Source organism: Carettochelys insculpta, chromosome 11, assembly GCF_033958435.1.
Source record: "Carettochelys insculpta isolate YL-2023 chromosome 11, ASM3395843v1, whole genome shotgun sequence".
NCBI lineage: Eukaryota > Metazoa > Chordata > Testudines > Carettochelyidae > Carettochelys > Carettochelys insculpta.
This window is the reverse complement of record NC_134147.1, coordinates 25,505,372-25,520,331: the sequence shown is the minus strand read 5'-3', so window position 1 is coordinate 25,520,331 and position 14,960 is coordinate 25,505,372. Positions and strand designations below refer to the sequence as shown.

General features: G+C 46.5%; 1 protein-coding gene across 3 annotated transcripts in view; it reads right to left on the bottom strand.

Moving 5' to 3' along the window:
• Positions 1 to 1,089, bottom strand: part of FLNB (filamin B) — a 102,016-nt gene extending 100,927 nt beyond the window's left edge. For all 3 annotated transcript variants that reach the window (XM_075005875.1, XM_075005873.1, XM_075005874.1), the window contains exon 1: positions 296 to 1,089. In XM_075005875.1, coding sequence (XP_074861976.1) covers positions 296 to 746 — 451 coding nt within the window. In that variant the 5' untranslated portion in view covers positions 747 to 1,089. The remainder of the gene's footprint in view (positions 1 to 295) is intronic.
• Between the last annotated feature and the right edge of the window lie 13,871 nt (positions 1,090 to 14,960).

Below are 14,960 nucleotides of genomic sequence, written 5' to 3'. Positions count from 1 at the left end.
CCCCTTGGGGGTCTCCAACACCGCGCAGCCCGCCCGGGGAAGCGCCCAGCGCCCTTCACCGAGCCGTGGCAGCCTGGCCCCGTATCGCAGGCAGCAGGAGGGCGTCAGACGAGCCCCTGCCCCCTTCCAGCCTTGCACGGCTCCTGCGCGCAGCAGGGGCGAGCGGGCCCAGAGCAGCGGCCGCGGAGGCTCGGGCGAGAGACCCACGCCCAGCCCGGGGATGGTGGGGGGAGCGCAGACCCCGCCTCAGCGGCGAGCCCCTGGCCGAACCCCGCCCCCCTCCTCCCGCACTCACCGATGGAGACCAGCTTGATGCTCTCCCGCTCCAGGAACTCGAGCGCCACCGAGACGTTCTCCAGCTGCATCTGGCGGAAGGTGGGGCGCTGGTGATACTTGCGGTACATGCGCTTCTGGCTCAGCACCTCCAGCAGCGCGATGAGCCGCAGCCCGTCGCTCAGGTCGCACTGCAGGTTGCCGATGCGCTTGTTCACGCAGCGGAGGTGCTCGTTGCACCAGCGGGTGAAGGTGTTCTGCTGGATCCGCTTCCAGGGCGCGTCCTCCGCCAGGTCCTTCTCGGTGACCGGCATGTCTGCCGCCTGCTCCGCCTCGCCGCGGCCCGCCGCCGCCTGCTGCTGCTGCTCGAGCCGCCGAAACTGCAGGGGGTGACTCCGCGGGCTGCGACTGCCGCCGCCGCCGCTCCAGCCTCTACCGCGAGCCCCCTGCTGGCCCCGCGCCTGCGTGCTCATGCTGGGCCGGCCGCCCCGCCTCCGCCAGGCAGGCTCCGCCCCGGCTGCGCTCGCGCTTGCTGGGCTGCTGCGGGGTCGCTGCCAAGGACGCGCGGGCCGATCTACAGGCAGAAGAGCAGCAGCGTGAGCCGTGCGGTTCTCCTCCTCGTGCTGCACGTTCACGGGGCGCCTGCCGAGCCTTTAAATACCCTGCGGGCCGCGCATGGGCCCTGGAGGCACAGGCGGCCGGGGGCGCGCACAGCTGTGCCGAGGGCAGCGCTCCCGCGCTGGGAGTGCAGCCTCGTCTCCTCTAGTGAGGGATGGAGGACGCCCCCTTACCTCGTCCCGGGCCCTTTATCCGGCTCAGCTGCCGCCTGCTTACCGCCTAGTGCCGAAAGGTGGCCGGCTGCTAGTGCCGAACCTCCAGCGAGGAGGGAAACGCCCTCACTTTGCCTTATGACTTTACTGCATTGTGCTATAAACTCGGCCCCTGCAGGGGTGGTGCAGGAGTTAGTGATCTAACGAGGCGTGGGAAAAGGTTGGGCTTGTAGCTAAGTAGCAGGGATTGCTTGCCAAACACTTTTGCTGAGCCCACGATTATTGATGATGATGATGATGACTCTTTGGTCTCGGGGGTGATTCAGTGCTAAGGTCAGTGGGGTGGCGGTTGTGTGGTTAAGTCGCCTGGGCGGGGGCCTTACCCCTTCTGTGCCTCAGTTTCCCCATCTTTTAAATGGGGATAATAGCGCTGTAAGTGAGAGGGATGCTGCGGTCATTTAGCCAGGGCTGTTCTACACAGTTAAATTGGCCCAGGTAGCATGCGTATGTAACACGTACCTACTGGGTGTGGTTCATTGGCCCGTATAGTGGCACTGAGACCACACAGAGAGCGAGTGAGTCTCCTCTGCAACCTTAGGTGAAAGGCAGCTGGCTTTCAGCTCAAGTAGTAGATTCTCATGTACTAAGTCCCAGGTTTGGTTCTGCCTGTGGGCAGTACACCTAGACCACCCTTTTTTTTTCTCATTAAACATGGTAAAATAACTTAGTCAGTTAAAACAATGTCAGGAGTACAACACCTTTCTGTACACACCAATTGCTGTTTCATCATTTTTAAGGGAGTATCAGTACTCCTGCTTTATAACCGTGACAATCCCTAACAGAACTGATCCTGCAGTGAGCTGCATGCCTGTGGGAGCACACAACAAATTGCAAGATGAGGATTCCAAACTGCACACACTAGCTGTGTCTACACGTGCACGCTACTTCGAAGTAGCGGCACTAACTTCGAAATAGCGCCCGTCACGGCTACACGTGTTGGGCGCTATTTCGATGTTAACATCGACGTTAGGCGGCGAGACGTTGAAGCCGCTAACCCCATGAGGGGATGGGAATAGCGCCCTACTTTGACGTTCAACGTCGAAGTAGGGACCATGTAGTCGTTGCGCGTCCCACAACTTCGAAATAGCGGGCTCCGCCATGGCGGCCATCAGCTGAGGGGTTGAGAGACGCTCTCTCTCCAGCCCCTGCGGGGCTCTATGGTCACTGTGTGCAGCAGCCCTTAGCCCAGGGCTTCTGGCTGCTGCTGCTGCAGCTGGGGATCCATGCTGCATGCACAGGGTCTGCAACCAGTTGTCGGCTCTGTGTATCTTGTGTTGTTTAGTGCAACTGTGTCTGGGAGGGGCCCTTAAGGGAGCGGCTTGCTGTTGAGTCCGCCCTGTGACCCTGTCTGCAGCTGTGCCTGGCACCCTTATTTCGATGTGTGCTACTTTGGCATGTAGACGTTCCCTCGCAGTGCCTATTTCGATGTGGTGCTGCGCAACGTCGATGTTGAACATCGACATTGCCAGCCCTGGAGGACATGTAGACGTTATTCATCGAAATAGCCTATTTCGATGTGGCCACATCGAAATAGGCTACTTCGATGTAGGCTTCACGTGTAGACGTAGCCACTGAGAGTTTACCATTATTTCAGCCATTGGTGGTCATCCCTCATGTAGCTGTGCCTTTGCAAGCCCCCAGTGCAGACAGGTTTGAGTGCTGCAAAGCATAATTTGCAACCATGCAGTTTATTCCAGTTTCAAGCATCGGTAAACTCCACAGAGCAAAATAGAGGCGTTGGTTGTCCACAGTTGGGTTTTGTACTAATGCAGCCTTACTGGGACTGGTCACCAGTGGTGATTACCAAGGCAAGTTCCTGGTGCGGATACAAGTCTTTTGAACTGGGATTTTTGTTTTTTTATGCTTGTAAAATGCCATATGTACCAATGGTATGATGTAGAGAAGAGGAGTAACAACTCGGGGCAGGAATGAGCTCTTTCATTATGTTTTTACAGTCCCTAGTACAGGGGATGCCAACCAAAACAGCAAGAAGAGCCTTTTCTTTTTAAATTCAGAAAAAAAGTAATTCAGGGGTCACACTGCATGTGAATACAAGATGGTCCTTAATAAATAACATCAAAACATACTTTTGTAATCCCTATTTTAAGAACTGCGCGCACGTAATGATTTGTGATGCGACACATGTTTACTGCAGGACATTGACTGTTTAGCGAAAATAGTCAGGAGAGGTTTTTTTGTTTTGTTTTGTTTTGTTTTTTTACTTTGCAATTATAGCGTCAGGAGCCATGCAGCAGTCCTTAAAGAACTGAATGCAGCTACAGAGCTGCAGGTTGCAGACCCCTGACCTCGTACAATGGGGTCTTGATGTCAACTAGGACGTCCCAGAGTGACTGTAATAAAAATAATTATTAATAAATAACTTTACTCCTCCAGTGTTAACAGTACTCAGTACACTCAGGTATGGTGGTTGAAACCTTAATTTGTGGAAATACCTATAATGAATCCTGAATCAGATTATAAACTCTTTCCTCAGCAAGCAAATTCCAAACCCTAATAAATAAACTCTGAACCTTAATATAAATACTCATGTTGTATAAAACCAAATCTAATTCCCAAACAGGAAAATGTGAGAACACAATATGTTTTCAACTGGTATATTAAAAGCCTGGCTGACAGGGCGGATGGTCTTGTGGTTACTGCACAAGGGTGGGACTCAAAAGATCAACGTTCAGTTTCTGCATCTGCCACAGACTTCCTGTGTGATCATGGACCAACTCAGAGAGGCTCTAATGTTGCAGACACTTAGCACTGGCATTTCCTTCAGTGAGTCTCTTCATGTCATTAAAGTTATGCAGACTCAGGGCCTTAATTGTACAAGGGGTAGTTATACACCATAGCTGCCTTGTATCAGCTGATTCAGGCTCCTGGGTTTGAACCTGCAGTACAGATATCTGGATCCGTTGATCCTGAATGTCAACACTGCACTTTTATACATTGGTGTGGGAATTAAGTTGCGGGGTGGGGGGGGTACTGCAGCACTGCAGGGTTTTGGACCTGGTGTCTCCACTGCTGGCCTTGCACTCGGATCTAGTTACCAGCCCATGGCTGAGTGCCCCACTGTAGGTGCTGGGGTCCGTTATTGCTTACCCCAGTGGCTCTGCTACTACCAGTTCTGGGTGCCAGCCTTATGCCTGGGGTTCCACAGCCAGCTGGGCAGTGAAAGGGGCTGACAGGGTTATGAAAGGGAGGCATAACTCAAGCACCCCATCCTAAAAATTATCCCCACCCCCCTGGTTTTAAGCATCATGGCCCACACCCACATCAGTTGACACAAGCCAGTCTCAAATGTTCTCAACTGCAGTGTAGCCATTCCACTGTATCTCAGTTTCTCCATATGTAAAATGGAGATGATGATGGTTCTTCCTCCCTAGCTTCTTTGTCTAGCTCCCCTATTTGGTGTGTAAATTCTTTAGAAGAGGGGCTGTGTCCTACTATGCTTTATACAGTGCATAGCACTATGGAGGCCTAATCTTCATTTGTTACTTCCAGGTGGTGCCAGACCATTAATAATAGAAATATTATTAATAATTATTAAAAGGACATCTAAGATAAGACAGTGCTGTTAAAGGCATCAGATAAGGCTGGAGCTTCACTCATTTTGTGACTAATTCATTGGTGTACCACTCCCTTCCACTAATGCACAAATTGTGATTTGCTACTGACTCATTCGATGACAAGGAAGGATCAACAGGACTCCTTCATTTGGAGCTGTCACACCACTATCAGCATTGTCCACTGCAAATATCTGACATTAAAGGGTGTAGTCAGCTGTCCATATAAGCCTTCTCCCCTCATTTAAAACCTTTATCTACCAGGTAGACTAGTTTGATAACAAACATACACACGTACTCAACTTTACCAATGTGAGTAGTTCCTCTGATTTCAAGTTGACCACATGTGTATGTATTTGCAGCACTGGGCTCACTGTTACCATGTTTGATAAATACAGTGTAGTACCCAGGGGCACTTAGACCTCTACAACAGCAACATGCTGTCTTCTTTAAAACACAAGCTCAAGCCTGTTACATGACTCTTGGTTTTTCAAGATGCCAGACGGTACCAGAGAAAACCTCTTAAAATCTATTAAAACATCATAATAAATAAATAATTCTATAGAACTGTCCTGTCTACTGTGCAATTCAATTAAATAACATTCTCCAAAAACCAAAAGCATTTTTAATGAAAACACTTGTATTAAAATGCAGTGCCAGAGCAGTCTGATCTCAGAGGGTTGGTCATGTTAGTCTGTATCTGCAAAAACAAGAGGACCCCCGTGGTACCTTAAAGATTAACAGATTTATTTGGGCATAAGCTCTTGAGGCTAAAAATCACTTGATCAGATGTAGAAGTAACAGAGAGGTAGTCTTGCTAGTCTGTATGCCAACAAAACAGAATGGCAGAAATGTAGCACTTTAAAGACTAACAAAATGATGTACTCAGTGATGAGCTTTCATGGGACAGACCCACTTCATCAGATCAATCTCATTTCCAGTGTCAGTCTGTATTGGAAATGAGATTGATCTGATGAAGTGGATCTGTCCCATGAAAGCTCATCACTGAATACATCATTTTGTTAGTCTTCAAAGAGCTACATTTCTGCTGCTTTATTTGAACAGATATACTCTAGTTTACAGAGAAATCTGAAGGTTCTGTTTGAAAACAATATTGTTTCTGTGATGCAAATATATCCACTAGGGTGTAGAATTAGATCACCCAAAGCTAAGCTAAAAGTGATGGTAACTAAAGATTTGAACCCACTTCTCTTTGGCAAGAGCGTAACATGCATAAAAACCACACAGCCTCCTGTGTAAGACAGATCTAGATAGTAGACAATTGGTATGTTAGAAAAACTAAACTGAATTGAGTTCTATGAGTCATATTCATGGTCTATTAACTATTTCCCTTTTTTTTCTTTTTTTAAAAAGACTGGATCAAACACTGACTAAGCACTGACTAAACATGGCTAGATCTACCCTAGTATTTACTTAGCCCAGCTCTTCTGAGCTACTTAAGTGCCTAATTCCCTCTAACATTTAAACTTCAGCTCTTTTTGCTGTAGTCCTGCTAAAAAAAAATAGTGGAAAAACTTACCATGGGAAAATGTATCTTTCTTATTCTCCTATTGCTTAAAAACTGTGAAAGGGATTTTTGCTGAACTTTTCCAAAAAAGTTCACCTTTAGCATAGACCCCGCACAGCAAATTTGAACCCAAAAGATGAGTGTTTCATAATATTTTGAACATGTGCAAAGAGGGAATTTTAATTAACACTGTTTTGTATCTTATACATTTTCCCCTTTTCTGTCCTTTCCCCACCAAAAGCCAGTATAAGTGGGGAGAGAGTATAGCAAACTACAAAACTAAGCCCGAATCAGCCTTGCCATATGGCCACTCAGAATCCCTTAAGCCCTGTTAGTTAATATGGGCTTCCTAGGGCAGCAGATGCCGGAACAATATTTTAGTTAGCCAAACAACCACTTATGGGTGTGGCTAAGTTTCCGCTGATCCTATAAGGTTTATTTACAACCACTAGTTCCGGTTCTCAGTGATCTTTGCTGTTATTTAGCTGTAATTTACCCCTAAATGTCATCTAAGAGCCCAGTAAGCAGTGGAAGTGTTGGTAATGTGCTAGAAAATATTGACCTCTCATCATCCAGCAAATTCTTTCACTTGGTACCGATCGGATCCTGAGGGTGCCAGAAGAGAGAGGTTCAACCTGTAACAATAATACACTAAATAGGCAGAAGTTGTGGGGTGGGTGCATTGCAAGCACAATCCACTTCTCACTGGGGAACAGGAACAGACCCCAGGAAGATCATGATGACTTTGGCAGCAAGAAGAAGTTGCTCCCATGAGCAGTGACTAACAGCTATCATCTGAAAGGAACAGCAAAAATAGCTCACGGAGCTCGGAGCTGAGCTGCCATAGGAAAGGCTACTTGGGGTGTGCAGGATTCTTGTGAAGTACACACATTGGCCTGCGATCCAGCTTCCCCTTGCTGCTCTGGCTGCACTGTGCTTAGGCAGGATTTGGCCTTTGTGTTTACTCACAGTAAGAAAAACAGTTGTGCCTTATGCACAGAAATCCCTACTGGCAGGGGAGCTGGTGAAAGTTAGTGGGACAGATTCTGGGATTCAGGCAGCCCCACTACTTCTGTGCTCCCTGGACCCCAACACCCGTAGTCAGCAGCAGAGTTGAACCAATTTGATATCTACGCAGGTCTGCAGGCCACAGAGAAAGGGTCCAGAGACCAAGGATGGCTGCTGGGGAAAGACACCAGTCACATGACAGCTGCTCCCATGTGACTCCACCCCACACCACCACTAGCATGGGGGAGGGTCAGGACAACCCCTCACTCTACTGCAGGTACCACCCCTGCCCCTCCTCTTCCTGCCCCCCTACTCTGCCCCTCCCCACCATTACTCCTCCCTTTTTCACAAGCCCCCCTCCTGCCCTGCCCCCTCCCCACCTCTTCTCCATCCCCCTTCACTTCCTCTCCCAAGCCCCCTCCCTGAGCAACATGACCCAGGAGACTAGAGGAGAACCTGGCAATGGGGGTTGGGCTCACTCCTGCACTCACGGGTGGCAACAGGAAGTGGAGAAACCCAGGTCCAGTGTGCTGTGCCCCCTTGGGTCCTGGCCATATCACTCTACTTCCTGCGAGTGAGTTGGGGGGGCAATCCTGCCCCCTCCCCTGAGTGACACAGCTGGGATTTGGGAGAGGAGAATGGGCTGGGGCTAGGTCACTGTGCTTCCCACTGCCACCAGTGAGTGTGGGGACGGGCCCAGTCCCTGCTGTAGATTCCAGGGCCCTCATCAGCCCACTGGACCACCCAGAGATCTGGCCCTGCTGGCCCTTTGCTTTTCCCTGTCATGGCATTTGGGGAGGACCTATGACCACCCATCATGCCTGCCAGAGACTGCAGAGTAATTAAAAAGCTGCGGTCGCAACCTCAGAGTGGCTCCATAGTTCCATAACTGTCCTGTGGTGTTGGGTGACAGATTGCTTCCACTCAAGGCTGCAGCGAAACCTACAGGTACTTGGGCTGTGCATGGAGCCAGAATCTGAGCTAAAAAGCTGAATGTTAGTGCCATTAATATTTATTTATAAAGTAAAAGTGAAGATATTTCAACAAAGATAAACATGTTTCAAATTACGTTTTCAGCAGAAGACAGAAACTAATCCTTACATCCCTACTTGCTGGAATATCTACTTGGTAATTTCTATACTGTATCAGTGTTTCTTAAACTTTTTGAGGCCAGAACACCAAACAATAATATTTTTTTTATGCAGAACACCTATGAAAATATTCTTCAAAAACAATTTTTGTCAGACCGAAAAACAAACAACAACATACTCAACAAAAACAGAATGAAGTAATTTAATCAGGTATTATAGCAATGAAGAAGTAACATTGTATCTGGTTTTAATAACAGAAAATTTACATCATCTGTGTATTTTTCCAAATGTTCACTGAACACCTGCGAGTTGTTCACAGAACACAGTTTGAGAAACACTGCTCTATATTATTACAAATATATTAATGTATGTGTTGAATAAACACCTGACCCTGTATATTTGTACTGGTAAATGTGTGTGTATGTGACTATATATACATATATATTTCAACACTATATGCAAGAGTAGATCCTGTTTCTTTTGTTTGTTTTACGTGGCAATTATTGTTAAGATATTTCCTCATCATCCCTTCTACTGCACAATTAGACTTCTTTTGTAGAGGGGAGAACTTTATTATTATTTTCTCCTTCCGCAATTGAAAAAATACACCATATTGAGATGTTTTCTGTAATTTTATAAATGTTTTTTCTTATTGTTCATTTAGTGAAAACCTGAAACTGAAATGTGCTCCTTTATTTAACAAAAACAGCGTTCTTCCATTGCCATACGCACATTGGTGTGTCATCAGTGGGCTGCTCAGAATTCTTTGGCTCAAAGGTGCTATAACTGAAATTCTCTCTTAGCTCCTTTGATAGATGATGTATTCTCGGAGGAGGATCCAAGTTCTGTTTTTAATGTTGCATTTGAGCTACATGCGTATGTAAACAAAAGTAACAGCTGTGAAAATTACTCTCCCCAAACAGACAAAATGGAGAAATAATGCTTCACATCCAGAACTACAGGATTAGACCTTACTTCTGAATCCCAAGTTACCACTCATAACAAAAACACTAAGCTACTAAAATGAAACGCTAATTAAGAGTTCTAGCTGAAAATTACATCTTGGAGATAGGTCTATTGGGGTCAAATAAGGGATTGCGGCACCATGCATAGACTGAAATTCCCCTCAAAAAACATTAAAATTACCTCCAAATCACAAGGCATATGCCCTGTAGAAATAATTGCCCAAATGAACTCAGCAGCTGCACTTTATGTTACATACACCTGTGTGTTTATTTTTTCCGAAGACGAGAAATAGGGAATAGCAGCTCTCAACTGTTTCTTTAAGGCAGGGGTGTGCAAAGTTGGGGGCAGGCCCCTCAGGGGACGTGAAATGATTGGCTGCTGGTCTGAGGCTCATCCATCTAATTAAAAATGTTGACAGATGTTGCTGGTTTTCTGTCTGCGAATTAACATTTTGATACCAATTAATAAAGTTTTTACATGCTTACACGTGCTGAAAAGTTGGGTGTTATTTCATATGAACATAACCAAAATTTCCACCTGTTTGGATTACATTAGACAGGTTGTGGGGGGCCCTGCTATCTGCAGGGATGAAAAGTGGGACCCAAAATAAAAAGTTTGCACACCCTTGCTTTAAGGAATGGTATTTTTAAACTTCATTTGTATCAGAGGGAGGTGTGGAAAAGACACTGTTGCTAGCATTCACTGATATTACTAAATGGAGAACATATGATTGTGTATGACTAATGCAGTCCAAGCTTTGTTTCATAAAAACCAACTTTATCATAGTTTCATGTGATTGTGTTCTTGGCTCACTCAGAATCATATCTTGCTTATGAAACAGATCCCAGACATCTAAGTTACAATGCATACTTTCATTAAAAACTTTTTTGCATTCCATAGTAACGGCTTCCCATGATTCAAAGAGAGGAAGGAATGAAAATATCAGATGTTAATCAAGCATATACAGAGTTTTGGGAAAGTGGTTGTCACTTGTAACTAAAGAGAGCTGACTTAGTTTCAGTTGGTGGAAAGACTGCTCTTTTATAACACCACTGCAGTAGCACTTCTCTGCTATTCTTAGTAAATCACATCACAGGCAGAAAATGTAAATGTAAAAGATACCTTGAGTATTAATGCATATAGAGAATGATTAACTAATCTCAGTAAGAGGACGTGGTATGCCTAGGTACATATTGAGAATGTATCTCCTCTCTGTAACAAAATGTTGTGAATAGCCTACAGTATTCTGCTTTAGCCTTTAGAAGAACCTCTTCCAAATCTCTTCCATGTTGTGGAGCAGTGTATCTCAACCATTCCAGACTAGCGTATCCCTTTCAGGACTCTGTCCTGCATACGCCAACTCTCACCTCACATGAAAACTAATTGCTTACAAAATCAGCCATAACAATACAAAAGTGCCACAGCACAGTCACTGAGATATTGCTTATATTCTATTTTGCCTGTATGAGATTTTAATTTATACTAATGTAGGTAGTGCTTTTTTTCTAACTTGTAAAATGAGGCCAAAACAGGTTGAACCTCTCTTATATGGGACTCTTTGGCCAGGCAACTTCAAGTTTTAGCAGACAGCTCCCGAACCAGAGAGCTGCAAGGGGCAGCTGGGAGCCTGGCAGTATAGGGGGCAGCAGTCCAGAGCCAATCCCACAGTCAGGAGCAGGGAGCTTGGCCAGGGCAGGGAGCCCATACAGGACTGGCAGAAGAGCTGGTCCCATGGCTGGCAGGGGCCAGCACCCTGGAGCCCAGCCAAGGACCAGAAGCAGAGCTCATTCTGTGGCTGGGAAGCCAGTGTCCTGGAGCTCAGCTAGGGCCTGCAAGCAGACCCAGTTCTGTGGACAGGGAGCCAAGGGCCCAGAACCTGGCAGGGAGCAGGAAGCCCAGCCAGGGCCTCAGTGGAGCCAAGTGGCCAGGGCCAGCAGCAAGGTTGAAGGCTATGAGGATGACTGGGAGGCTGGCGAAGGGGAGCTGGGACAATTTTAATAATAATGGGGCCGAAAGCTGTTAAACTAGACTTGTAAACTCTCTATATAATGGAAATCACTTCCAGCCAGTGGGGGCACTCCCTAGTTCCAGCAGCTATGGCCTGGTGGTCTCCAAAGAAACTCCCTCATTCAGGGCCAGTCAGGCAAACTCCCTTCTTTGGGACTGGCCAGGTTCTGAAGATTCTGGACCAGCAAGGTCCAGCCTGTATGTAGATGAGTACAAAGACCTCTACATACCCCAAGGAATACACATGCACCTGGTTGAAACCCACTATTGTAGAGGCTCGGAAATCATCAGAGCAATGATTGAAGTGAAGGACAAAGGAACCAGGATTGTTCCACTTGGCTCTCATTAGAAAAATAGCAGTGGATTTAAAATATTTGTAAGTTTCAGCATGTACTAGACTTATACAAACCCAGTATGGTGTAGTATAGTACAACCAAAGCATGTGGACAACAAATGCCGCAAAATAAAAATTAGTACTTAAAACATTCACAACACTTCAGAAACCATGATAAAGAAGCCCTTCATCATCTTCTTCCACAACTTCATACTCACAGGTCACTATGATTCACCCGTGTTCTGCACCAACTGAAGCAAAAGGAAAGACAGCTAATTTGTATCTTGGCATGAGTCTAATTGATTGCATCATAAAGGATTTTTGAGATCTTATGCAGTGGCTAGACAGGGCGGGAAGCAAAGACGTTCTTTGCCTCTACAAGAGCCGCTGCAAAACGTTGAGTGCGTTTGCATTAAGTTGCCGACAGTCGGGCTAATCCAGCTCCTTGGCCTTCTGTGACCTTTACCCAGCATCCCGATGAGGCAGCTGCATGGGTGGGAATGAGCTGCTTGTGGAGAAATACAGACAAGATTGTGGTGGTGTAAGTAGTTTGGAAGAAACAAAGAGAAACTATTTTTATGACCATTTGTATTCACATTCCTAATTTGGGAACCCAGTTAGACCAACATCTGCATTCAGATGCTTAAGGAGCAACTGTGGCCAGCCTGTTTTTTTTTTCATCTATCCTTTGCCACCCAGCTTCAGCCTTTTCTTTCATACGCAGAGGTCTTGTTCTCTCCAGCCTTATCTTTGTCACTTCATAATTAGCCTGCTGCAATGTGACCTACCTTTTACCTTGCATGGTGACAAGTTTCAGAGGGGTAGCCATGTTAGCCTGCATCCACAAGAATAACGAGAAGTTCTATGGCACCTTATAGATTAACAGATTTATTGGAGCATAAGCTTTCATGGGCAAAGACCCACTTTGTCAGATGCAATGAAGCAGGTCTTTGCTTACGAAAGCTTATGCTCCAATAAATCTGTTATAATCTATAAGTTCTCATAGGAAGACTCATTGTTTGTACCTTTTATCTGTGGCCAGAAGCTAGAATTAACACAGAACGTAGCTGCCCATTTGCACAACATTTTCCTGGGGCCTGTGTTGCATTAGTTGTGGACTGTCATTCCGGTGGAATTTAAGGGGCTTGTTTACGTGAAAAGCTGTGAATGGCCTGGGACCTACTTATTAGAGCAGTCCCTCCATCTGCCACCCCACCATAGCTGGGACCAGTGGAAGCCATGAGATCTTCTCAGTTTTAGAATTCATTCCACTTCTTGATCCAAGTTGCGTTAACTTCTGGCTGTTCAGTTGGGCTTTTGGGGAGGCGGCCCGTACACAGGAGTAGTGACGGCCCATTGGGATTCCATCTGCAGCCTGAGCACCTGCGTTTGCCACCCTCTTCAGCATAGCTCTCACACTGACACATGGGAGCCCTGCACTTTCTAGCCACCGTGTCCAATACGTTCGCTGCTCGGTGAATAGGACACTGCACTGTGGCGAATACATGCATATCTTATGTGTCAGAAAGAATAATTCTTTGAATTCATCACACATGCTTAAGATGATTAGCACAGGCACTCACCCAGGCGAGGCATCCTGCCAGCCAGTGGGAACCCCTGTGGGCCCTGGCACTGCCTGCACTGAAAGAGAGCACCCCAGGGCATGGCAAAGATGGGGGTTTGGGACACCACCACTGTCTGCATGTCACTCGCAGGGGACAGCTGGAGCCATGTCACTCCCCGCCCCACCGGGGCTGGGGGCGGTTGTTACAGGCTACACGGAGTTCAAAGCCATTCCACAGTTAGCCTTTCTCTGCGGCAGCGAATTGTGTTACCATGCTTGTGTCTGTGATTATTACGTCACCTCACAGTTTCATTGTGAATTCAAAGGCCAGAAAGTATTTATTTTTTGTAATATTGTTTAGCAAAATTCTATATGCTGTAACATGGTGAATACGGAAAGACGGCAACCACAAATCTGACAAGCTTTGAATTCCCACTAGACACCACTATTCTAGTCCTTCCCCTCCCTCCCAGCCCTTCTGGAGTACTGTGAGTCAGCTGATTGGCAGCCTTCAGGCTCTGGGAGGGCACTGGGATGGAGTACAAAGCAGTGGATTCACCGTGTCCCAAAAGTGCTGGGAAGAAGAGGGAGGAATAGGAAGCGTGGAGCTCCAGCTCCCCAGTTCACAAGGGGGTGGGGGTCAGAAAGGGGATGTGCAGGCAGCAGGTGAAACCCTGCAGGTTGCTGATGTAGCCCACTGAAATGAAGGAGGCCCACTCATGTGGCCCACTTGCTAATCATGGTTGCCTGTCACTGGCATAGAGGGAAGTCAGGGAGCGTCTCAAGAAGATGGGGTTTTTCTGAAGTAAAGCTGATTGGTGTGATTCATTATATTGCATAGTTTTCTATGTGCCTTTAAGGGATGGCAGAGTACTCAGACATTGACAGGGGCACCATTTTGTTTCAGAAATCAAAATAAGCCAACAAATACATGCTCTGTCCCATGCATCCAGGGTAGCTCGGATTGCAGCCAGTTCACAGGCCAATATCCCCTCCCCCCTTGAGAACTGACTCTGACAACTGTCCTCTGGGTCTGGCTATGGGAGTTGGAAGGAAATTTAATTTAACAAAATAAATATTTTAAAATATTAATTAAAACATAATTAAAATAAATACATTGATCTAAGGCAGGGGTATGCAAAGTGGATAACAGGCCACCCTGGGGGGGCTGAAATTTCGTAAGGGCGATGCAGCATAAACAGCAGCTGAGTCTCAGCCTAACCCATCACAGTAAGAATGTTGAAATCTGTTACTCTTTCTATGTCTGTGCATTCACGTTTAGGCACTGATTAAAACAGTTGTATATGCTACAGACCTTTTTTCTTATACTGAAAAGGATTTTTGCGTATGAAGATATCTGAAATTTCCATTGGTTTGAACTAGTTTAGACAGGTGAGGGGGGCTGCTAGTTACACGGATGAAATGTGAGGCCCATCATAAAAAGTTTGCTCACCCCTGCTCTAAGGAAGTTAATTCAGGGTGTGATGTTAAGACCTGAGGAGCCAGGGCCACGCAGAAAAACAGAACACTTTGAACACCTACTCATGACTGTCTATTCAGATCAGTTAGTTGTGTGCACCATTTTCATTAGCCATCTCAGTGGCTAGCTGCATGTACACAAGCAGCTTGGTGGTCGTTGAAGACCACAATGGCTCACCTGTTTTTGCCAGGGACCCTGGGAGGCTCTAGGTTTTGCAATTCAGTCATTCAGAAGAGTCTGTGTTTAAGTATAAAAAAAACAATCTATTACTTCTGCTGGGTCATGTGGTTCTCAGGGACAAAAATGA